General features: G+C 38.9%; 2 protein-coding genes across 5 annotated transcripts; one reads left to right on the top strand and one right to left on the bottom strand.

Annotated features, from left to right (window-relative positions):
* Positions 1-1,356: 1,356 nt before the first annotated feature.
* ripk3 (receptor-interacting serine-threonine kinase 3) lies at positions 1,357-7,889 on the bottom strand. Its single transcript, XM_053479637.1, has 13 exons — positions 7,521-7,889; positions 6,105-6,271; positions 5,552-5,876; positions 5,297-5,448; positions 5,145-5,194; positions 4,896-5,057; positions 4,434-4,516; positions 4,226-4,280; positions 3,671-3,717; positions 3,544-3,577; positions 2,512-2,594; positions 2,399-2,417; positions 1,357-2,251 (listed from the first exon to the last, which is right to left on the bottom strand). The coding sequence occupies exons 2-13, from the start codon at positions 6,260-6,262 to the stop codon at positions 2,094-2,096; spliced, it is 1,326 nt and encodes a 441-aa protein (XP_053335612.1). The 5' UTR covers positions 6,263-6,271; positions 7,521-7,889; the 3' UTR covers positions 1,357-2,093.
* Positions 7,890-8,171: 282 nt separating this feature from the next.
* On the top strand, positions 8,172-20,719 carry khnyn (KH and NYN domain containing). Of its 4 annotated transcripts, none has more exons than XM_053479636.1 (10): positions 8,172-8,531; positions 9,427-9,535; positions 13,669-13,954; positions 14,193-14,327; positions 14,428-16,049; positions 17,875-18,005; positions 18,088-18,184; positions 18,367-18,474; positions 19,653-19,754; positions 19,907-20,719. In XM_053479636.1, exons 3-10 carry the CDS (start codon positions 13,718-13,720, stop codon positions 20,238-20,240), a joined length of 2,766 nt encoding a protein of 921 aa, XP_053335611.1. In that variant the 5' UTR covers positions 8,172-8,531; positions 9,427-9,535; positions 13,669-13,717; the 3' UTR covers positions 20,241-20,719. The 4 variants fall into 4 exon arrangements, with proteins under 4 accessions (XP_053335611.1, XP_053335609.1, XP_053335610.1 ...); XM_053479634.1 differs by having other exon boundaries at positions 8,172-8,567; XM_053479635.1 differs by lacking the exon at positions 9,427-9,535.
* Positions 20,720-23,898: the final 3,179 nt, after the last annotated feature.

Below are 23,898 nucleotides of genomic sequence, written 5' to 3'. Positions count from 1 at the left end.
AGGTCTGATTCTATATGATCTTCTGTTTTTCATTTTACAACCATCTAGCACATTTTAAATAAGGAAAAATGCTTATGAATCCAGACTTTCTGGGCCACCATTTACGTAGTTTTGGATTTCATCTTCAAATGTCCTGTTCTGTAATAAAATAAAAAATGCTGTTTAGAACATTTTGATTTGCATGGTGTTATGCATTTGTAAACTTAAAGGTATTCCTTTCCTTATAGTTAGGAATAGCCCCATCTCTAGCCCTCAGTTTGGTTTAAAGAGTTGGGATATTGAGTATCACGCAGGGATGATGCTGGTCCTGTGATTCCACATCCATGAAATTCCGGTGACAGATGGAGGTGTTGGCGGAGTTATTTGTGGTTGCCAGAATCCTGCTGATTACACCATGCATGCTGTCATTGTTTATTGGTATCAAAGTTCCATGGCACTGTGGGGGATTTGTTCTAAAGAGGGCACTTTTCATACACTTCCAAATTCTTATACCACAGCACTGTTGAATCCTCCAGTCACATGACATTCAATCATTTTCTCACAGCAGCACTTACAGTAGAGTGGTTGCAGCATTCACGTAAATGATATGTTTATATTCATACTTTCATTTTAACATTGCTCAGCTCATTGACGAGGATTTGTATGGCATGTGCTGCACATAATGTACTTCTCATAATGCGGAAGTATTTTAGTACAGAGGAGTTTAGTTTTTCTTGTTAACTTCAATTTTTGGTTTGTCTTATTTAAAAATAAGAGAACAAGAGAATAAGTAGCTTTTAAGAAAACTTGTTTTGTGGACATTTCATGACATTAAAAGAAAAAGCCAATCCTGTTAACATTAAAACCACTTATGCTTTGGGTTCCTCTTGTGCTGCCTGGGCAGCTCTGGCCCCTTGGGGTGTGGCAACATGGGGCCTCTGGGAGTCTGTTGTGGTGTCTGGCACCAGACATTGACAGCAGAACCTTCTTGTAGAACCTTGTCTGGTGCATCTCATGGGTGCTTAACATGATTGAAATCCGGGGAGTTTTGCGGCCAGGTGAACGGCATTGAACTATGCCACTGTGCCGCCAACATTGACCCTTTTTTCAGCAGTTTGTGCTACATTTGCTTCTTTGTGGGATCAAACCAGACCTGCTAGTCTTGGGTGCACATGAGCCTGTCACCACTTTGGTGGTATATAATATGTAACCAGTACGTGTTATGGCTGATCAGAGTATATTTTGCATAGTTAAGTGTCAGCTACACTGAGGATCAACCCCAGGCACATGGTGTGCTGAAAGAAGTGTTATACCCCTGAGCTACTGTACCATGCACATTAGAAACCCTATTGCAGAGCAGACAAGAAAGTGGCAATATAGGGGGAAAAAAACATTTTTACTTTGATGCTTTGCCAGGAAAAAAGTATAAATGCAAAACAGCAAGGAGTCCAAGGAAGGATAACAATAGTTCAGAGACATGAAGAGAATTCAAAGAAATAGGTCCAAACTTTTTTTGACAAAAAGAGATGAGAATTGGGAATAGGTATTAGATTCTAACACATTCTGATAGGCATCATAACTCTTCGAAACGTACAGTACCATAGCAGCAGTATCATAATACAATGAAACAGTTCGGACGATATTTACAGTGGATCCATAACTGATCCTGAAGCAAGGCACCAGACATAAACACAACGCAGATGGGATAATAATCCTGTACAAGACGCCACATACATTTGTATCATAGGAATTAAAACCATTAAAAATAATGAAAAACAGAACATGGAACTTCCACCAAATTACATATTTGCAACATGCCTTTATAATCGACAAACAACACTGGGCAAAGGATTATCAGGAAAAAGTGCAGTGATTGATGTGAGAAGTACCTTTCATCCCTCCCCTCTGAGAGAGCTTGGCCAATCAGCTCTTTCCAGGCCTCCAGCAGCGAGAGACTACAGCATCACCCGGTAAGCAAACTAGAGATCACCGGATGATAGAATGAGCAAGGAGCCAACTTTACCACCTTGGCTCCTTGATCCTTGGCTCATAATTATTTGAGAACATTAATACACTGGATAAGACAACCAAAAAAAAACTAATTGAAAACAATTTCAGGGTTTGGTACTAGGGGGCTTCTCTCGACGTTTGGAAGATGTGCCTGAGGGTGCTGTTGGGTGTCTCTGGCGCTGTCTCGCTCCTTGCAAGTTCATAAAGTTGTTATTGCCAATCTGTACTCCTGTGACGTTGGATAAGCTGATGGTTACCCCGCCTGGGAGGAAGGAAAGAGTTAAAAAAAAAAAGGAAGTCTGTAATTTTTTAGCATGCTGTGTTTGGTTCCTCTTTATATCTAGAGAAGTAGTGGTTTTAAAATCTATCTCTTGTCACTTCACAAGTAACATGTTGGAGAAATGCTTACCTGGTGCTGAGTATTGCCGCTGGACAAAGAGATAAAAAGAAATGATAGCAAAAGTAAATGAATAAATAGATAACTGAATTTACATTATATGTCAGTAAGATTTCTTTCCAAACCTGCGTATTGGGAGGTGGAGCTCTTGCAGCTGGTTTACAATGCAATCCTGGTAATGCTGAAGAATTTGAATGAGCAAATGACCCTGCTCATGAGGACAAAAGCAAAAAATAACAAGAATATAACTCTTAAGTTGATTAAAAAGTCTCAGTCAGACTACAGTAAAATCCAACACTGAATTAGTCCGGGCAAATATATCCAGACTATAGTGCAGACTTTAAGAAAGTTCATGCTGCATTTATAAAATGCTATATAAAATTACAGAACTGTTACAACAAATGTAATCATGCCATCTATTTGAAACTACCACTTATAAGTCTGTGCCACATTTGGGTGTTATACCTTTGCTATGGCACAGATCCATAAATCATATTCTTTTAAAGTTTTGGAGCACTGTCCCCAAAGACAAGGGCCAGCTCTACTAGGGCTGCTCGATTATCTAAAAAATCATAGACGCGATTATTTTGGTCATGATTGAAATCACAATTATTTTACAGAATGACTCATTGACTTTGGAAATATGTTGCATTTATTGAACAAAACAGTGAATTCTCCTTAAAACAGATTAAGACAGATAAAACAGATAAAGGCAAACAAGATCAACAATCTAGTGTACTTGCACAATCTTTTAAAAAAAGTAATAAATCAAATATAATTATTAAATAAAATTATAAATAAATTATAAATAATAAATTATTATTGGTGTAATAAATAATAAATATAAATTATTATAAATAAAAATGATTATTGGTGTCGAGAAAGCAAAGCATAACGCTTGTCCAGAGTATTTATAATTTTCCTGAACCCTTCATTCTCAACCGTGCTAATAGGGCACATGTCTTTGGCTAAAAAGTATGCAACGGCATCTGTTATTTTTTTGTGCCTTTCTGAGCTGGAAATCGAAATCGAAATTCGATTAATTGCACAGCCCTAAGCTCTACTATGCAAATCTAGAGAAAATCTGGCAGCCGTTTAGACATAATTTACCACAATGTGCATTTGTTGTCTGCAAACAGTAGCCTAGTTCACATTACCTGCTCCATTTGCTTTAGGTAAAGGACCCATTTCCTAAAACAGACCGTTTTCAATTAGGCACGGAATAAAATAGCTTTCTTTAATTAAGAATTTTGTTAAACACATAAAGCTGTTTGAGAGGAATACCTGCATGGGACTCTTCACAGTGGAATCATTGTGTTGTTTTATTCCTACTGTAAGAGGGAAAAACGAAAATATTGAATTAATGAAACGTAATTAGACTTTTTTTTAAATGTAGGATTCATGCACTGTCTGGCCAAAAAAACAACTCTGTTTCAGAAGGGCCGGAATCATGCAAATAAAAAAAAACTAAGATGATTTGGGCAATAGACAAACGTCATGTAAGTTCAAACTGACCCTATGAAGTCAGCTGACAACCTGAATGACCAGGATATCATATTAACTTTTTTCATTCCTTGGTGGCGCGAGCATATTCCAGGACTCAAATTGAAAAAGAGGCTTGGCTATAATCAAGAAATATAATTTTCTTAAATATATAATATTTTGTTTTTTTGGCCAGGCAAGAAATAAATTCCAATAATATCACGTTTCAATTTAATATAACTCTAAATATGGCTATAAGGAATTGCAAAGCATGCAACAAATTGTTTTTCGAATACAGTACAGTAAATGCTACAGTAGATACATAAAGAGATGAAGGTATTTAATAAGTCGTATCACTTTTTGTTGGAGGGTTGGTATAGGGTGAACTGGAACTGTTTTTGACTTTATTGTCCTACAGGGAAGAAATGAAAGGAATTAAATACAATATCTAAATAAAAATATCTATTATGCTGTATCTAGTAAACATACAAAAGACAATAAAAAGTTGGTGATTAAAAAGAATCTTGCAATATAGTGATTAAACTGAAATGGCAAAGTTTTGTACCAGGCGTTTCAGAACTTTGCAGACGGCATCGGGCACGTCTTGCTTGTGCAACTCATACACATCCTTTGTGATCCTGATACACTCTGGTAATAAGATTAAAAAAATCAATTGATGAAATCAATACTAAGAAAGCTCTAAAATAAAGAACTAAATATGAACGTGTTATTAAGCTATATGTTAGGATGCATGAACGTAAATAAATGCTACATGAATCTGCTTTCAAATAAAACCATAATTCAGAAACACACTCAAGTTAATGCTGTAAATTTCTACATCAAATTTAACAGAAGGACTAAATACAAAGAGTTAAATGTGCATTTTAAACCTTTTTGTCCTGGATTCAATGGAAAAGTTTATTTCTTGATCAAATGTGCTATAGATTCTATATGACAGCAAGCCTTGTAGTACAAAATGGTGATCGAGATGAAACACCAGTGGCTCACACTATAGCATAAAGCTCACCCATAAATATGGGTCTTGATTTGGGATCAGAGTCCCAACAGCGCGTCATCAGGTCAATTAGGTCCTCCAGTCCATTTGCCAGGCTGCTGTCTATAGACATCAAATCGGGCCTGTCACCTTCTCGGACACGAAACCGCACCAAACTTGAGAGGTTTGGCATAACTGGTGGACATAAAGAGAGAGAGAGTAAAGTATTAAGAATCGTAATGTGTATACTGTAAAAATGATTTTGGAGTATTGGAGACTCACTGTGGTACGGCTGCTTTCCAGTGACAACAGACCACAACAGTATACCGTAGCTAAAACAAAAAGTTTGAGAAATAAAAATTAATATAAAATGCATTGAATGCATAACCATACCATGATTAATTATGATAATTTCACTGCATTGTTTTTCTTACCTGTAAACATCTGAAGAAAACGCAGGGACGTATTTAGAAGGATGAAATGCTTCTGGGGGCATGTAGCTTGTGGTCCCAGCTGCCCCCTCGTCATCCTTGTCAATCCTTTTAGAAGAACTTTTAGCTATTTTGGCCAGACCAAAATCTGTGAGCTGAAGTGAACAAGACAGATAAACAAAGGGACTCCAAAAAATTTTTTTCTTCTTAACCATTTGCTCATTAGCCATCGGTTAGTGTTTTTATCATGTGTCTGACCTTGGCATTGAGACTATCATCCAGTAGCACATTGCTGGGTTTCAGGTCAAGGTGCAGAAGAGGTGGACTCAACTGGTGGAGGAAGTTCATTCCCAGGGCAATCTGGTAAATGATGCGGAAGGCGAGCGGCCAAGGCGGAGGTGTGTCCAGAGCCAGCTGGAGGTCCGCCAGGGAGCCTCTTTCCATGTATTCCATGACTAAACCCATCTGAATTGCCGATCTGCCTCCTAAAGCTCGACCTTTGTAAACACCCTGAATTTTCAACACGTTGGGGTTCTCACCACGACGCATCAAGTCTGCCTCTCGGAGGAGATCCGTGTGAGAGCTAGGCAGGAAAATGGAGGAGACAATGAAAAAAAGTGGAGATGTATTTTCATGGACTGGACTGTAGATCTACAGTCAGAGTAATTTAAAAGAATAATCTGTATTGTAAGTACACAGAAAAATATGTCAAATCCAGAATTAATTTTGTGAGTAAGAATAATTAATGCAATTACCTGGATTATCTAGAAAGAAATGACATAGGCATGATACACATACTGTATATATTTACCCATCGTTATAATGTAATAACTTTATGGCGACGTCCATCTGCCATTTTTTATGTTGTGCTTTATAAATCACTCCAAATCCACCAGCGTCAATCTGCTTCCAGGATTCCAGACAATCATCATGAACCAAAGGAGGCGGAGAGCAGGTAAACAAGTCCATGAATCTTTACTGAGGAACAAAAAAAAAAAGAGTTTTAAAAAGGTGATTTTGTAGTGTCGCAACTTTAGAAATGTTGTCCTCATTTAGAGGATGTTCACTTATATTCATTGATCACCTCAAACTTATTTGAAAAAAGAAACAAATATGTAAATAATTGACAAACTTTATTGTGCATTAGAGGTATTAGAGGTTACTCCCAGTTCCGCCCGTGTCCAGATCCGCCAAACACTAACGGAAATTCCCAAATTGCCCATGTGTGTATATGTGCGTGTACCCTGCAATGGATTGGCACCCTGTCCAGACTCAAGCCATAAGTCTCCTGCGATAGGCTCCAGGCCGCACGCGACCCTGAATGAAATGCTTCTGTCAAATACAGGATTAAGAGGTATGGACGGTAGGTGAGTAAGTGAGTAATTTCAGTCCATTCACGTGCACATACAGCACACTGGCTACTGGAGATCTATCCATCATTTCTGTGGCAGTTTCTTAACTGGTCGGGTTGCCAGCTCGACGCCCAATTGTCATTTATTCATTCAAACATTACAGGCAATGTGAGAACGCCAATTAACCCAACCTGCATGTCTTTGGACTGTGGAAGGAAACCATAGTACCCGGAGGAAACCCACCAAGCACAGGCGGAAGGAACATGCAAACCATGCACACAGACCCAAGGCAAGAATCGATCCCCGACCCCGGAGTTGCAAAGCCACAGTGCTAACCACTACACCACTAATTGTTGTTATCTAAAACAGATAGATAATAATTGTCAATCCTGATAAACCTATTCCATTCCAGGCTTGTCTCGTCTAGTCCAATGTAATGATTTGTGTATGTGAAAGGTGTAACAATTCCAACTAGAAAAATTCTGGAACGTGTTTCATCAAATCGCAGTTCCTACACCAAAAATCAGGAAGCGTGTGTGAGTTCAGCACGAAATCAAAACACCGCGGCACACATTACAATGCCGACACTAAATAATGCTTCACTGTGTCAAATGAGACAATTTTAGTTTGTCTTGTAACAGGTTCATGCTTTGATATGCAAATAGCCATGATGATGCAACTTGACCCGTGACGTCATGCAATGATTTCTTTTTCTAGTGATTTCTAGAAGCTATATACTTTCCCCTGAAAAGACCAGGCGTTACAGTTCCCTTCATCCATTTCTACACCAGAAGTTAAAACTCAACTAGATTGAAATTAGGTCAACTCTGAGTTACATACTGTATGGCCAACATAGTTGAACAAGTTTAACTTACCCTACGTCAGGTAGGTGAGAATTAACCCTAAACTGGCACGCGAAGCTGTTTGCAAAAACTCAAAGCACAGGAGATCCTGAAGTGCTCCTGAAATGTGACATACTGAAATGGCGACGCGCAACAAAACACACACCAAACCCTATGTCCTTTTCTTTCACTTCCGTATAGGAGGAGAGGAGAGGGAAGAGAAGCTTCAAGCAGGCGGTGGCGCAAAATGGTCTTTAGGGGGCGATATAAACACGTCTGCTGAACATGACCACGAGTGTTTTCACATTTCAACAACATAAGAGTACAATGTTTTCACAGTGATTAAAAGCATAAAGACAGACGGCAGTTGTTACAAAGTTGTTGTTGTTTTGAAAAACAGAAACATGTCCGTTGAATAAAACAAATAATAATAATAGTAATAATAATAATAACACAGTAACCAGTTTTTAGGTTTAACGCGTCATCTTTCAAATAAGTTATCGCTCGTGCCTTTTCTGTTAACCTAAAACGGAAATTTTATCATGACGTCAGTGGAATTTCCCGCATAAACTATGCACAATATACGCGCGTTACATTTACAACACGACCTTAATATGATTTTTCGCTGAAGAAAAAAATAATAATTTTATCTGTGCGTGGTTATAACTCAGTAAAACTGTAAGAGACTTAAAGTGTAATAAACTGTAAAGGTTATTGTATGAAGACTCAAATCGAGGCATCGTCATCTCTGTGTATTACGGTAGTTACGTTACTACTGCACGCCTTCTGCGTGTTTCCCCAAGTTTCAGTTTATCAACAACAAGCTGCGCTCACAGTGAGGACCGTGGTTTAAACGCATTTAATCAGGGAATTGTACAACAAAACGATGATTATTTTATTCACTATAAGCATTTTTTATGACTGATGATAGACACGACAACATCGATGCGAGATAAACTCTGAACTTTTGGATATAAATTATTCCGGAAGACAGATTCCAGATACAGTATGCTGCAATCGAAACTCAAAATTGGAATCTAAAAGGTGAAGGGTGCGGTTTAAACTCCTGAAGTGGCCATGGTAAACCTGCTTTAATCACGAAAAATAATAAGAATTGTTTGATTATTTAAAATATATAAACAATTATTTGATTTTACATACATATAACGTAGAGTAATACCATAGCAATGTCTATAACATTCTATTTTTTGCATTGACACATAAATCAGTAATTGACAATCACATTATTTAAAAGAAAAAAAATCTAAAAATTTTAATTGTTTTTTATTGTTACTTGTGTAAAATATTATAGAAATCAAACTTTGATAAAATGTGAGTCATATTTCTGATAATGTAGCAGGCCTAGCTTTCTATTTCCTATTATGTATGTAAGCAAAAATACTGCTCATTTATACACTAAATAATAGATCAACTGGAACATAATAGTGTTTATGACACTGCAGAGGTGATGTAACAGCAATAATTATGAGATATAAGTCGTTAGCTACGTTATTAGTTATCAACGTTTTTAGTCGAGAGCTAGTAGGTGTCAGGTCAGGTGTTGTTGCTCTATAACACTTTATCCCTGGTCCTGCGTTTGTTTGTTTTTTCAGTTTGTTTACCTAACAGATACACTGTAAACCCAAATTTTTTGAGTAATGACATTTTTTTAATTTTAAGTAAACAGAACTATCAGTTTTTGAGTTTGTTTTACTCATTCATATTAATCATTCTTTATTTGCATTAATGAGTAGCCTAACTCATAGTATTTAATAGTAATTATAATTTTTTTAAGTTGTTGCAAATCAAAGAAATTGTTGTTGGTCTTTCACCTGCTCCCGGCAATGGGTCGCCCAGTGGACCATCCGGTCTGCACAAAAGCTTGGCACAGGCTTTACACCAGATGTCCTTCATGAAGCAGCTCTTCCATTTTATCTAGGCTTCAGACAGGCACTTCATCCAGTGGCTGAGAATCGAACCCGGGCCTTTCATGTGGCAGGCGAAGCACCTACCACTGAGCCACCAGTGCCCTGTTACAAATCCAATAAGTAATTTTCTTTATTTTTCCTCAGTTAAGTCTGAAAGTACTAAATCTATGAATATTAATACTAAAACTAAAACTACTAGGAATTCAGGATTTATATTCAAACCACGGAGTTGTAAACCTGACAATTTCAAAAACTAAACAATTTATGCTAGTAAAGTAGTCAGTTTAAATTAAAAATTGATATTTGCCAATTACAAGAAATCTTGCTTTCCAACCAACTAAACAGTAGGTCGCAAAAAGTGGAGCTTACGTTTTCTTCCGTGCGAATCTAAAAACATTTTATTCATAACTCTAGAGAGCACCAAACTGTCGACAATCAGATGACTTAAATCAAAAACATTAACTTTAGGGTCCCCAGATTTGTAAAGATTATACTTACAGCATCATGCAAAGACAGAACAATCTATTCAATTCAATTCAATTTTATTTGTATAGCGCTTTTAACAATTGTCATTGTCGAAAAGCAGCTTTACACAATTAAAAGTTTGTATGGAATGTGAATGTGTATGAATCAAAATGGTCAGATGGTGAGCAAGCCAAGGGCGACAGTGGCAAGGAAAAACTCCCTGAGATGGTACTAGGAAGAAACCTTAAAAGGAACCAGACTCAACAGGGAACCCAACAGGGAACAGGGAAATGAGGATCATTTGGGTGAAGCAGAAAGCAGGAATTGAACTGCATTCATACTGTGTGTTAGATGGCAGCCAGTTTAGCTATAACAATTGATGTTAATTGATGTTAATATGGAGTCCAGGAGGATCGGTGAGGCTACAGGGAGCAGAGGTAAAGAAGGTGCAGGATTTTAAGTACTTAGGGTCAACGGTCCAGAGCAACGGAGAGTGTTCAAAGGAGGTGAAGAGGCGGGTACAGGCAGGTTGGAATGTGTGGAGAAAAGTGGCAGGTGTGTTGTGCAATAAAAGAGTATCAGCGAGAATGAAAGGAAAGGTGTACAGGACAGTGGTGAGACCAGTGATGCTCTATGGCTTAGAGACAGCGGCACTGAAGAAAAGACAGGAGGCAGAGTTGGAGGTAGCTGAGCTGAAGATGTTGAGGTTCTCTTTAGGAGTGACAAGGATGGATAGGATCAAGAATGAGTTTATCAGAGGGACAAACCACGTTAGATGTTTTGGAGATAAAGTCAGAAAGGCCAGATTGAGGTGGTTTGGACATGTTCAGAGGAGAGATTGTGAATATATCGGTAGAAGGATGCCGAGGTTGGAACTGCCAGACAGGAGGTCTAGAGGAAGACCAAAGAGGAGATTTATGGATGCAGTGAGAGAGGACATGAAGTTAGTTGGGGTGAGAGAAGAGGATGCAGAGGATAGGGTTAGATGGAGGCAAATGATTCGCTGTGGCGACCCCTGAAAGGGAACAGCCAAAAGACAAAGAAGAAGAAAAATGCTTGATTAAATAAATAGGTTTTTAGCCTGGACTTAAACACTGAGAATGTGTCTGAGTCCCAAACACTATTTGGAAGGCTGTTCCATAACTTTGGGGCTTTGTAAGAAAAAGCTCTGCCTCCAGCTGTAGTACTGACGAGCAGCCTGCATCCTTTGATCGAAGTAGGCGTGGCGGTTTGTAAGACACTAGCAGTTCGCTCAGGTACTGCGGCGTGAGAGCATTTAATGCTTTATATGTCAAGAGTAGTATTTTAAAATCAGTGCGAAATTTTACAGGGAGCCAATGAAGTGAAGATAAGATAGGTGTGATGTGCTCGTATCTTCTGGTTCTAGTGAGGATTCTTACTGCTGCATTCTGGACTAACTGAAGCTTGTTTATGCCCCTAGTTGAACAACCTGACAGTAAGGCATTACAATAGTCCAACCTAGAGGTGATAAAAGCATGAACTAGTTTTTCTGCATCATTTAGCAACAATATATTTCTTATCTTGGCCATATTTCTGAGGTGAAAGAATGCTATCCTGGTAATATTATCTACATGAGCTTCAAATGAAAGGCTGGAATCTCACACCGAGGTTTTTTACTGTTGCACTTGATGGAACAGAAAGGCCATCTAAAGTTACAGTGTGATCTTAAATCTTACTTCTAGCTGTATGAGGTCCTATGACTAGAACTTCTGTCTTATCAGGATTAAGCAGAAGGAAGTTAACTAGCATCCAATCTCTTATGTCCTGCACACAATGCTCAACCTTAGTACGCTGTTTTTTATCTGGTTTTGCTGAGACATATAACTGTGTGTCGTTAACAATGAAAACTAATACTATGCTTACGGATTATGTTGCCCAGAGGAAGCATGTAAAGGGAAAAAAGCAGTGAGCCTAAAACTGAACCCTGTGGAACACCAAACTAGAAAAATCACCATTTAAGTGATAACCATTTAACATACTGATACCAAATGGTCAAATGGGATCTGAGCCAGGAGAGGGCTGTACCCTTAATTCCTACAACATTTTCTAATCTGTGAAGAAGAATACTATGATCAATGGTGTCAAAAGCTGCACTGAGGTCGAGTAACACAAGCATAGTTACACATCCCTGATCAGAGGCCAATAGGAGGTCATTTACTACTTTAATGAGTACTGTTTCTGTGCTGCGATGAGGCCTAAATCCTGACTAATACAGGTCATGTATGCTATTTCTATATAGATATAAGCATAGGTACTCCGCTACCATCTTTTCCAGAATCTTATAAAGAGGAGGTTTGATATTGGCCTGTAATTGGACAGCTGACAGGGGTCGAGGTCAGTTTTCTTATTTATCAGTTTATTAACTGCTAATTTAAAAAATTTTGGAACATACCTAATGCTGAGTAAGGAATTAATTATTCTCAACAAGGGTTCTGTTATTGCTAATACTATCTGTTTAGGAAAATGTGTTGGTATAGGATCTAATATACAGGTTGATGATTTTGCAGAGGAGATGAGTGAAATTAGTTCATTCTCTCTCAAGTATTCTAGGTTCTGATCTGACATGGTTAGTTTAACATCTGCATCAATTGCATGATATTTGCAATTTTATTATTAGAAAAGTTCATAAAGTCCTCACTATTGCACAATGTTGTTGTGGAGATTTCTGAAGTGGTCTTATTTCTAGTTAATTTGGCTACGGTATTAAATAAAAATCTAGGATTATTTTTGTTATTTTCTTTAAGTATTTCTTAAAATATTAAAGTTGTTCAGCTAACTTTAAAAGTGTAATTTCTACAAACTCATAAAAAAAATTCTAAATACTCATTAAGGTCTATTATACAACTAATTGTGTTTATTTAAGTTATCAGTACTCAGTATGTTTAATTACTTTGAGCATTAGGGTTTACAGTTACAGTACATGGTGGCTTAGTGTTTAGCGCTGTCGACTTGCACCTCCAGGGTCTGGGTTCAATTCCTGCCTTGGAATGGTGTTTGCATATTCTGCCTGTGTTTCCTCAGCATACACCAGTTTCCTCCCACAGTCCAAAGAAATAAAGATTAAACTAAATAGCGTTCCTCTATTGTCCATAGTGTGTGAATACGCATGTGAATGTTGACAGAGGTCCTATAACAGTGGTAAAAATTTGAATAAATACAGTAGTCAACATTGCCCTGCATGGTCTCTAGCTAGACTATTCTAAATGAATAGATGTCTAGAATTCTAGATGTCGTTTCTGAATTCAGAATACTGTAATGTGCTAGAACCTGTACTGTATGAGATACTGTACTGTATATAACTATAATGTTGTTGTGAGTTTTTGGCTGCTCCTGTTGAGGGGTTGCCACATTGAATCATCCACACCTCATGGGGTTTCCACAAGGCGGGAAACCTGCCACTGAGCTACCACTGCCCTGGATAGATATTAAGTATATTCAGGTAGTCAACTGACTTCATGTTTTTGGGGCACATAACGTTGCTAAACCTAAAATAAAGCAACCCCAGATTACTTCATCTGTCTCTCTTCTTACCCTGATGCATCCATCACTCTGGAACAGGATAAATCTGGACTCATCAGACCACATGACCTTTTCCCAATGCTTTTATTTTCTCTAATTAGGATATCTGTGATTTCTATACATTACCACATGACCCCTATGAACTACAAATTATTAACCCTGTTGGTATGATGTTGTTCGTTAACTATACTTGTTGGTTATATGATTGTGATATCTGTCTTTTTCTTTCTTCTGCATATAATCAAAAGCACATGAGGAAAAGTAAACGTTGACTATTTCTGACACTTCAACCTTACCATGGCCCTGGCAGCCATCCCAGAATGGAGGGATAAGATGGCAGGACAGCAGCAAGTGGAGGATGAGTTTACCTGCCCAGGTGTGTTGCAGGGGCCTCTGCTGTCCCTGAAACCCACAGTGGAGAGAGTGTTTGGTGTGACTTTGAGAACTGGTGGGGAAGATATTTCATATTCTTCTCAGGATGGACAAATTTGGCTCCACCTTAACGGAAGAAAGGAAGAAGTTGAAGCAGCAAAGGTGGGTTTGTTTTATTAAAGAGACCTTCACCAACCAACTTAGCAGTGCTACAAATGCTTAATGTAAATCAAGCTTTATTATCAGTGCTTGACTGTTGATTAGCATTTGCTTGTGTATTATTTGTCTGCATAGGATTTCTGAAGACCTTGCATACCTATATCAATGAGGATTGAAACAAAAATGTTTCTTCCTTTTTTTTTCCTGATTATATGTCTTTTTGGATTTTTTTTCTTTTCAGCTTTTTATAAAAGGTATTGTGAACCAAGAGGCTCAGAAAGAAGTTCAATATCCACATGTCCTTCATTGTGTTTTCTGTGGTGCCAAGGGGTTGTTTATAGACTGCCTGGTTAAAAATACCTCAGCGCATATAGTGGTAAGTATGATAAGAAGGGTATACTAGTATTTAATATTTGTATTTACTATTAGTATATACTATTAGTGCACGCATTTACCTTTGGTTTAACTTTCCCCAGGTGGGTTCAGTGGGTTGTCTACTAATTTCTGGGTTGGCCGAGCCTGTTGTGAAGGCCTACTCGCTTGTCATTGATCTAGTAGACAAGTACAGTACTAGCCAAACGCGATCCTCAGAGGCAAGAAGTGAATCTATGGATTCTCGTCTGGCCTTCAAATCCCTGGTGGAAAGATTGGAGGACAGTCACACCTTAGAACTGTTGGTCCTACCAGTGATGGTTAAAGAAGTTCTTCTGGACTTAGTTAAGCAGTCAGGACTAGATCCAAACACTTTGGACAGTGGGGTAGTGTTAGTCGGACCCACACAACCTCTCACCCCTCAGGAGCGTGTAGATAGACTGATGCTAAGAGAATTTAAGGAAAAGCAAAACCTTGACATTTTAAATAGTGCCACCAATTTTCACAGAGAAAATGGGACACCTTTTAATAACTTTGAAGATTATAGACCCAATGATACTGGAAAACAGGATGATCAAACAGAGTCTCCAACCCCTTTCTTCCGAAGTTTCATGCCAGGCACGGAACCAAGGCCTATGGCCGCAAGCGCAAATGTAAAGAAAAAAGGCAGCATAGTTCAAAAGTGGTCTGAAGGAGTGCCTCTTGATAGAGAGGAGGAAGAAGAGTCAAATTTTGAAGATCAACATGGAGAAAACCTTTTGTCCACCACAAGCAAACAAGAAAACGAGCACCTGCTTAAATTCTTCACTGCCATGGGCTTCAACGATGAGGTTGTATGCAGAGTTTTGGCCCGTACAGGACCCAGAGAACCCTCCCAGGTTCTTGACCTGATCCAGCAAGAACAAGATAAAACGATGACTCAGATCATAAAGCAGGAGGTGAATGGGGCTCCCAAGGCCAGAAATGAGGATTTTGTTCTTGGTGTGATGAAGAAAGCAGCAGCCAGCTGTGGGTACATGGAGGATAAGGTGGCTGAGATTTACAGCAACCTCCCTGAATTAAAACCACATGAGCTGATCCTGGAACTACAGAAAAAGGAGATGAGAGAAGCCAGTGCTAGGAAAGAAAGCAACAGCATGAACACAGAAGAAATAGAGGAACAGGGGAGAAATGCACCCATTGTTCGAAGAGACAAAGAAAGCCCTTTAAAGGAAAAGAAGAAAACTGCAAGAATTATTGAGAAGAGTGGAATGACAAATATAGGAAAGTCTGATAATGAAAAAAGAGTAAGTTCAGAAGGGGTGCCTAAAAAGAAGCAGGACGTGGAGACACATGAGCAGGGAAGGTCAAATGTTGGGCAGAGGACGCCAGCACACTTAACTGAGCGTGACAAGAAGGACTTGGCAAGCAGTAAGCCAGATATTTTTCTATCTTCACGAAATCAACCCCCATTTTATACCAATCTGCCTTCTGTATGTGGGCCTCCTCAGCCAACTTACCCATCTCCACTGTACACCAAAATCTCAGAAGAAAACTCTAACCCAGTAGAGCCCACTTTCCACAAGCCTAAACATAAGCCTTTACCAAACAAAGCAGGCACAGTCATCACTGGACAGCAACGATTCTTGGAAGGATTAGAGACACCCTTTGTCCTCCAGCTGAAGGATGACCATGGTGACCCAGGGCTCCGGCAGATCATCATCGATGGGAGCAATGTTGCTATGACGTAAGAAAAGAAATAATAAGGGCAAAGAGAGTACATAAAGAATTTAACTTAAAAAAAAAAAAAAAAAGTAGGGAATGAAGGCAGGAGAGCAGGAGGGGTTTAAAAATACAAAATCAGTTTAACTAAAGGGAAGAGTGGGCAGTAGGACTTTTGTAAACCCCTTGCCAGATTGCATTTACCCTGGATTAGAATAGACTGCATATGCGCGAGCTCCAATATTGGTAAAAATAATGTCAAATGCTTGGATTTAAATATTACCAAATATTTAACCTGTTGATCAGCTTTAGAGTCCAGGAAATAAATAAGCATGGGAATATTTATCTAAGAATTGCCTTTATTCTGTATAATTATACTGTACTGAAGATGTGTATCATTTAAATGTACTGTTTTTGTGTAAAGTCCTTTGGTCATTGTAACATATGGCGTGTCACTTCTTAATAGGGCAAACATCTCCTATAGCTAACATACAGTGCTGTGAAAAGGCATTTAAGAGAGTTCCAAAGGCAAAAGCCACTGCTGACCAAAGAGAATATAAACACTCATTTAACATTTGCCAAAAAAATCTTGATTATTTCCTATTAATTTGGGGAAATATTCTGTGGACTGATGAGGCAAACATTAAGCTTTTTGGAAGGTGCACTTCCCCTTATATCTGGCATAAAACTAACACAGCATTTCATAAAAAGAACATCATATCAACAGTTATACATGGTGGTGGTAGTGTGATGGTCTGAGACTGGTTTACAGCATCAAGACCTGGATGACTTACCATGATTGATGGAACCATGAATTCTACGCTCTACCAGAAAATCCTGAAGGAGAATGTTCGGCCATGTTTTTGACCTCAAGGTCAAGTACACTTGGGTTATGCAGCCGCACAATGATCTGAAACACACCAGCAAGTCCTCCTTCCCCCACAGTGATGTGAAAGGCTAATTGCCAAGTATCGCAAACCCTTGATTGCATTTGGTAACATTTTTGATAACAGCCAGTTATCAGGTTTAGCGGACACTTGCTTTTTCACAAACACTTTGGACATTGGCGGGGTGTTAGTTGGACCCACACAACCTTTAATTCCTCAAGAGCGTGTGGATAAACTTGACATTTAAAACCTCGACATTTTAAATAGTGCCACCAAAAGGGACACCTTTTTATAACTTTTTTAGATTAAAAGCAACAACTTTTTTCCCCTTAATAAATGAAATCATCATTTAAAAACTGCATTTTGTATTTACCTAGGGGTATTTATCTTTGTGTAATATACTGTATAAAAAGGCCCGGGTTTTAATTCCCAACCAGTGCCCAAATCCCAGCTTCTGATTCAGTGAATGGGAGGGTTGCATCAGAAAGGGCATCCAGCATAAAACCTGTGCCAAGTTGTTGTGCGGATCGGATGGTCCGCCGTAGCGCCCCCTTGACAGGAACAGCTGAAAGACTAACAACAATCTTTGTGTTGAGGATCTGAACTATTTAAGTGTGAGAAATATGCGAAAATACTTTTTTTTTAACATCCAGTCACTACCCAAAAGATTACCCTAACTACCCTTGTCCAGAGCGACTTACATTTATATCATTATACATCTGAGCATTTGAGGGCCTTGCTCACGGGCCCTACAGTGGTAGCTTAGTAGTGCTGGCATTTGAACCTGTGTCTGTTCGATCAACTTTCCAATCACTAGCCTTACGTTTTAACCACTGCGCTACCACTTCCAATTCGAGATATACTGTATTTAACAGGAGAAGACTATATTATGCAGATTATACTGCACTCCATTATGTTTTGTATCATTGTAAATATTAATTCTATATCGTACTTTGTCACAAGGCATGGCTTGGGGATATTTTTCTCCTGTCGGGGCATTGCTCTGGCTGTGGAGTACTTCTGGAACCAAGGTCATCGCAAAATCACAGCATTTGTTCCTCAGTGGAGACAGAAGAAAGACCCAAAGATAAAAGGTAATTAGAATGTAGCTTGTGTGTTGTCATAGGGACGTTATCTGGTTGGTTTGTCTATATTCATGGCATTTTCCCTTTAAAGAGCAGCACTTTATGGCACAACTGCAGGATCTTGGTCTCCTTTCGTTTACCCCATCTAGAGAGGTTGAAGGACAGAGGATAAATTCCTATGATGACAGGTATTTACACATATCACTGGGCTCATTTTTGCCTCTTGTTTGGGTGGTCCTCTTACAGCTGCGTACTGTTCTGTTAGAAAAATATTCACAGTGACACTTTTCAATATCATCATATGTACAAAACATCACTTTTATTATGTTTATGATAACTCTACTGAACATTCTCTTCGTCATGTTTTCAGATTTATGCTTCAACTTGCAAGGCAGACAGATGGAGTGATTGTAACAAATGACAACATGAGAGACCTTGTGGATGAGTCTGTTGGATGGAGAGAAATCATCAAGACAAGGTGACTAAGAGCTGTTATGAAACCCAATATTTGTGAGATAAGTGGCTCTAGGGGTGGGTGTTATGTTTACATCAGGATATAATTAATGATATTTTGTAGACTTGTAATAAAGCCACCAGAAACATCATCTACAAAATTGTCAAACCTCAGGTTCAGAAGTGATTCTAAGGTCCCCAAACTGAACACACTTCTCCGCCCAGCAGCACTTTGAGATCCTTTCCATAAAATTCACAAACAAAATCGGAGCAAACCCACTCCACTTGTATAAGAACCGGATGTTTTTTAGTAACGGACCCAGTACCCCATCCTCCCTCAGTACCCCCTCAAGATATCTTGAGAGATTTGGTCAAATGTCTACTCCAAGTCCACAAAATAAAAACACTAGATGGGCAAACTTCCAGTTCCCTCTAGTAGCCCTGCAAGGGTAAAGACTTGGTCCATTGTTCCAGGGTCAGGACAGAACCCACATTGTTCCTTCTGAATCTGAGGTTCGCCAATTGGTCAAAGCCTCTGTTCCAGCACTTTTGCATAAGTTTTTCTAAGGACACTGATCAGTGTGATGCCCCCAATAATTGGTCCCTTTTTTAAGTATAGGAACCACCACCCGTTGTGCCAGTCCACCAGCACTGTTCTCATCCAACATGTGACATCGAAGAGAAGTGACAGCCCAACAGTGAATCTTATTCTTACCTGGCTTCTTGCCTCAAAGGAGATTCTCAACTGTTTCAAAGACCTTAGACAAAAATATGGTTGAGCCTCCACAGAGTACATGTGGGCAAGGTTCAGGAGTGCTCCTTCCAACGCTCAGCACCATAAAAGCGTGAATCAAGCCCTGCTTTCCTTCTTGAGACCTCTCAATGATGTGCCAGAGCTTTATTGACTCAAATTCCACAGCTTCACAGCTGCAGCCCTTCATGCCCCCAGGACCCACCCGCTGCTTCAGGAGAACCTTGGGGCAAGAAAGCCTCCTTTTTCCGGCTAAATTATTATTATTATTGCTATTCAGAACTGGTTCTGTTTTATTCGCATGCCAGGTTAAATTCACTTCGTGCTCACAAGCATTATATTTGAAAAAGAGAGGTTTTGTTGTAATTTCAACTATAAATGTAAAATAATGTCTGTGTAACATATACAGCCTTAATTATTTCTAACAGATATTTTTAATAATGTATCTGCAGGTTACTCCAGTACGTATTTGCAGGCGACCTCTTCATGGTGCCAGATGATCCTTTAGGCCGAAGTGGACCCCACATTAAAGACTTCTTACGGACACAGACCAGGTTTGTGCATGGATTGATGTACAGTAAACTTTCATAGAAACAAATGTAGGGTTAACCCTCAACTTCGACATAAAATCTAACATGGAGAAACACACCTACTTACAAACAGATCGTGAAACGATTAGTAGATGCCTGTCTTTATCTTCACCCAGGGCCCCTGTTCCAGGCAGTCACACATTTGCCGGCATGCCATCAAATTTCCCCCAACCCTCCCATCAACCCAGAGCCCAAACGGAAGTGCTGAAGTACCGTGAAAGGACACCTGGGGGCATCAGCAAAACTCATTGTTCACTCAGGAGTCCTTATCAGGGGCGAAAAGAGATAGAGAGGTCAGCGGAGGAGACGCTCAGGCTAAAACAAGATTTAGTGCAGATTTTCCCGGGGCAGGAGAGTGTGATTACAATGACTCTACAGTGCTACCCAGCTCTTACAGACATCAACCAATTATCCGACTTTATCCTGGAACAAGTAAATACAAAGGGGTAGATGACAATGAATGCGAGTTTGAATTTTGAAAATCAGAGTCTTGAGGGAACAAGAAACTGATCTTGACATTAAAACATAAATTAATAAGTGTGTTTACCGTAAAAAGCTGTGAATAAGTAAATAGATTGTTCAGTGGCTTACAGTAAAAAAAAATTATAATAATAATGTGTTGTTTTTTACTAAATGTTTTTTATTTAAACCTAATAATCCTGTGGAATCTTGTATTTCTTCTAGCTCTATTTCCCTAATTCCTATTTAATGTGTGGGTCACTGAGCAAAAGCGTAATTAAGTAATATTTAATCCGACTCTTAACATAAAGTAGTATTTCTTTTGATTTTGTAATGCTGCATATTATGGACATTTTAACTGATGTCAAGGAACAATTATACCAATCAATGCAGTGCCATTGGTTATATTCTTTTTAAAATGTTTATTACTTTTTATAAGTCCAACAATAAAATTTACACTTTAAAAATAATATTGTGGACTCTTTGTGTACCATGCTGTACGTGGTAAAGATTAAATTGTTGCAAATCTAAAACATCATCAGTTAAAGAAGAAAATCTATTGCATATGTTAATTGTCTTTTATAGTGAATTTATAATTGCACCAAGATTTTTTTGTTATAGAGAGTTCAAGAATTTAGCCATATCACACACGAGGGAGTGCTGTTGTACTGAATATCAGCACTGCTGAGATATGACATGCTGATATTCAGTACGACAGCCCAACCTTGAGTGTGATTGCTTTCCACAAGCACTATTTATTATTGTTAGATTATGAATTGTTTGTTTGTTTAAACAAATATTTTGCCAACACATATGCCTCCGCTACTGGAGGAAGAGCAACTGGTGAAGCTGGCGGCCAACAGTTAGCTGTATTAACATGAATGAAAGTAGTTTTAAATTCTTACTGGGACTATGCAGCCAAAAGGTGATGAGAATAAACCATGGAGGTGGTGGACAGTCCAGATAAACATAAGAGATTTGCTTTATTCTTTCCACTTATATAACTTTTGGGTTTCCAGGGTTGAATCCCAAATAGCAGTCAATAATTACTGAAAGAAAAAAATGTTGTTTAATGTTATCAGATGTGTGTTGTTAATTAAAGTTAGTTCGTGATTGGTTTGAATGTGGCTTTTGGCAGGTATCTGCTGTCTTCTCCTTCCAGTACTACAGTTTGATACATATAATTAAACATCCCAGTGCTGTTGTGGTCTATTATCAGTACTTGTGGAAGGTCTCTTACCCAATCAGATGTCTTGGTCTGAACTAACTGTTGTATAAGCGATATTACATCTTGTGCATAATTACATTTAATATTAAATTATATATGATCAATGGGTAAAACAATTATCACATTTATTTATTTATAATGTATTTATAAATATATTTATTATGCATTAAAATTTTTTGATTTTACTTACATGCTCTTTGTGAATCTATCCAAGACATTTCAAGAAGTTAACTTGAAATGGTTCTACCTTTCAGTTTAGATCTGTTTAAAGTAGTCAAGAAAGTACACACAAAGTTATTTCTTCATGTTTAAAAACCAGACATGTCAAGAGTCAATTTTGGTTAGCCAGCCGGGTCATCAGTTTACCCATATCGACCCTGTTAGATGAGGTTTTCATTCCATTTTATTAGTCCTACCACTAGATGGCACACAAATAAAATACCAATTTTAGTGCTTAAACCCCAGCCACTGGATGCCGTGCCAGTCCCAAGCACAGATAAACTGGGAGGGCTGTGTCAGGAAGGGCATCCGGCGTAAAACCTGTGCCAAGCTTGTACTTGTGCCCGGGAGGAGCCAAAAGACCATCAATCTTATTCATCTTGTGACATCAGTAGGCCAACCTCACAGTGAATGCAGTGTTCGAAACATGTATAGATTTAACCTGTGGGAGTGTGCAACTGTTGTTGTAAAGAATACTTTGACGTCTTAATTGGCACTTTTGTTCTAGATATGCTGAAAGATATTCCAGTGTTATAATGGCTGCTATAGTGCAGGCTTTGTTATGCATTTTCCATGAGGATATTCACCACAAAAATATTGTGTTAGCATGTATTTGACCAAATAGAACAAGACAATGTGTTTTGAAAAGACCTTTAGGGAAGAATTTCTCTGTAAGGTTCCAATGATCGGCGGCACAGTGGTGTAGTGGTTAGCATTGTCGCCTTGCACCTTCAGGGTCCGGGCTCTGTGTAGATGGAGACTGATGGAGCTGATGGAGGAGGTATTGTTGAGATCAGGATAAATACACTGATATACAGTTAGAGAAAAAGAGGTGAACATCTGCATACAATAGCTTATACATCAAGAAGGCTTTTGGTCAGGTAAATGAATACAGTAAGTTGTATAGTAAGATTTGTTATCAGGAAAAAGCAATCCATTTCTGAGAGACTTAAACAAGGACCAAATTGTGGAAGCATCAGTCCTTGTAGGTTTGACCACGAGTGGCACAGTGGTAAAGTATCACCATACAGTATCATGCAGATATATGTTTGATTCCCGGGTGATGCTGTAGCATCTCGCAGCTGAGGGCCTGGAGAGAGCTGATTGGCCGAGCTCTCAGTGGGGTGGGATGGGACGCTAACATTAATCACGGCTCTACAGCCAATCATGGGCGTCAGTGAGCTCATGCAAGCGGAAGGAGCGGATAGCGCTGTCCTCGAAATGATGCGGTCGGCTGGCGTCACATGGTTTGAAGAAAAGACATGATAGTCTTTGGCCCTCCCGGAGTGACTGGTCGTCAGTCTGGAGCCGCTAGTGACAGGAATGCGTGGGTCACTGGGGAGAAAATGGAAATGACTAAATTAGGGAGAAAATGTAATAATAATAATAATAATAATAATAATAATCAATCCTTGTAGGGTGTTGCCAGTATGCAGTGGTTAGCTCTGGTTAGAAAAAAAGTAGTGCATAAACCCATGTCAACCCAGTAGTGCAAGAAACCCAATGTGTTGAGAATGACGGCTAGCAAGTCTGCACTACGTATTACGCAGCATTTCCCGTTACGTATTGTGCATTATAACGTAACTCGCAAAGTTGCTCAGCTTGGAAACTTTAGATCCTGGAATTTAACATGGTACTGTGACACATACAACCTACCTAAACTGCTAACCTAATAGCAATGGTCTCTTTTGGCCACGCTGCCACATGAAACATGACAAAGAATTCAAGGTATTGATTTCGTCCCAAATTTCAGTGTGATTGAGCATCTGTTTGATTTACTGAACAAGTACATCTAATCCATACACAACCCACTTCGGAACTTACAGGACTTAAAGGATCCGCTGCTAACATCTGGGTGCCAGCTACCGCAACATACTTTTACATTTTAAAGTCCATGCCGCGACGGGTCAAAACTATTTTAATGGTACAAAGGGGGACCTGCACAACATTAGGCAGGTCCTTTTAATGCTATTATCTGATCGGTGTATGTTTCTTTTTTCTTTATATCTTATTACAATGCTGAATAGAATACAGTAAATGTACAGACAACTGAAAGGTAACTCCCCTGTGTGGTTTCCTCCTTATGAATCTCACCACAGGTTGAATAGAGTTGCCAAGCCTACTCATATTCGAAAATTCATCAACCCTATTGTTGTATTGACGGTGTTGTTTAACTGGTTTGACTTGCTTGGGTGAGGAAAA

Source organism: Clarias gariepinus, chromosome 20 (genome assembly GCF_024256425.1).
Source record: "Clarias gariepinus isolate MV-2021 ecotype Netherlands chromosome 20, CGAR_prim_01v2, whole genome shotgun sequence".
In the NCBI taxonomy this organism is placed as follows: domain Eukaryota; kingdom Metazoa; phylum Chordata; class Actinopteri; order Siluriformes; family Clariidae; genus Clarias; species Clarias gariepinus.
Note: the sequence above shows the minus strand (reverse complement) of the source record. Positions and strands in the feature narration are given on the sequence as shown.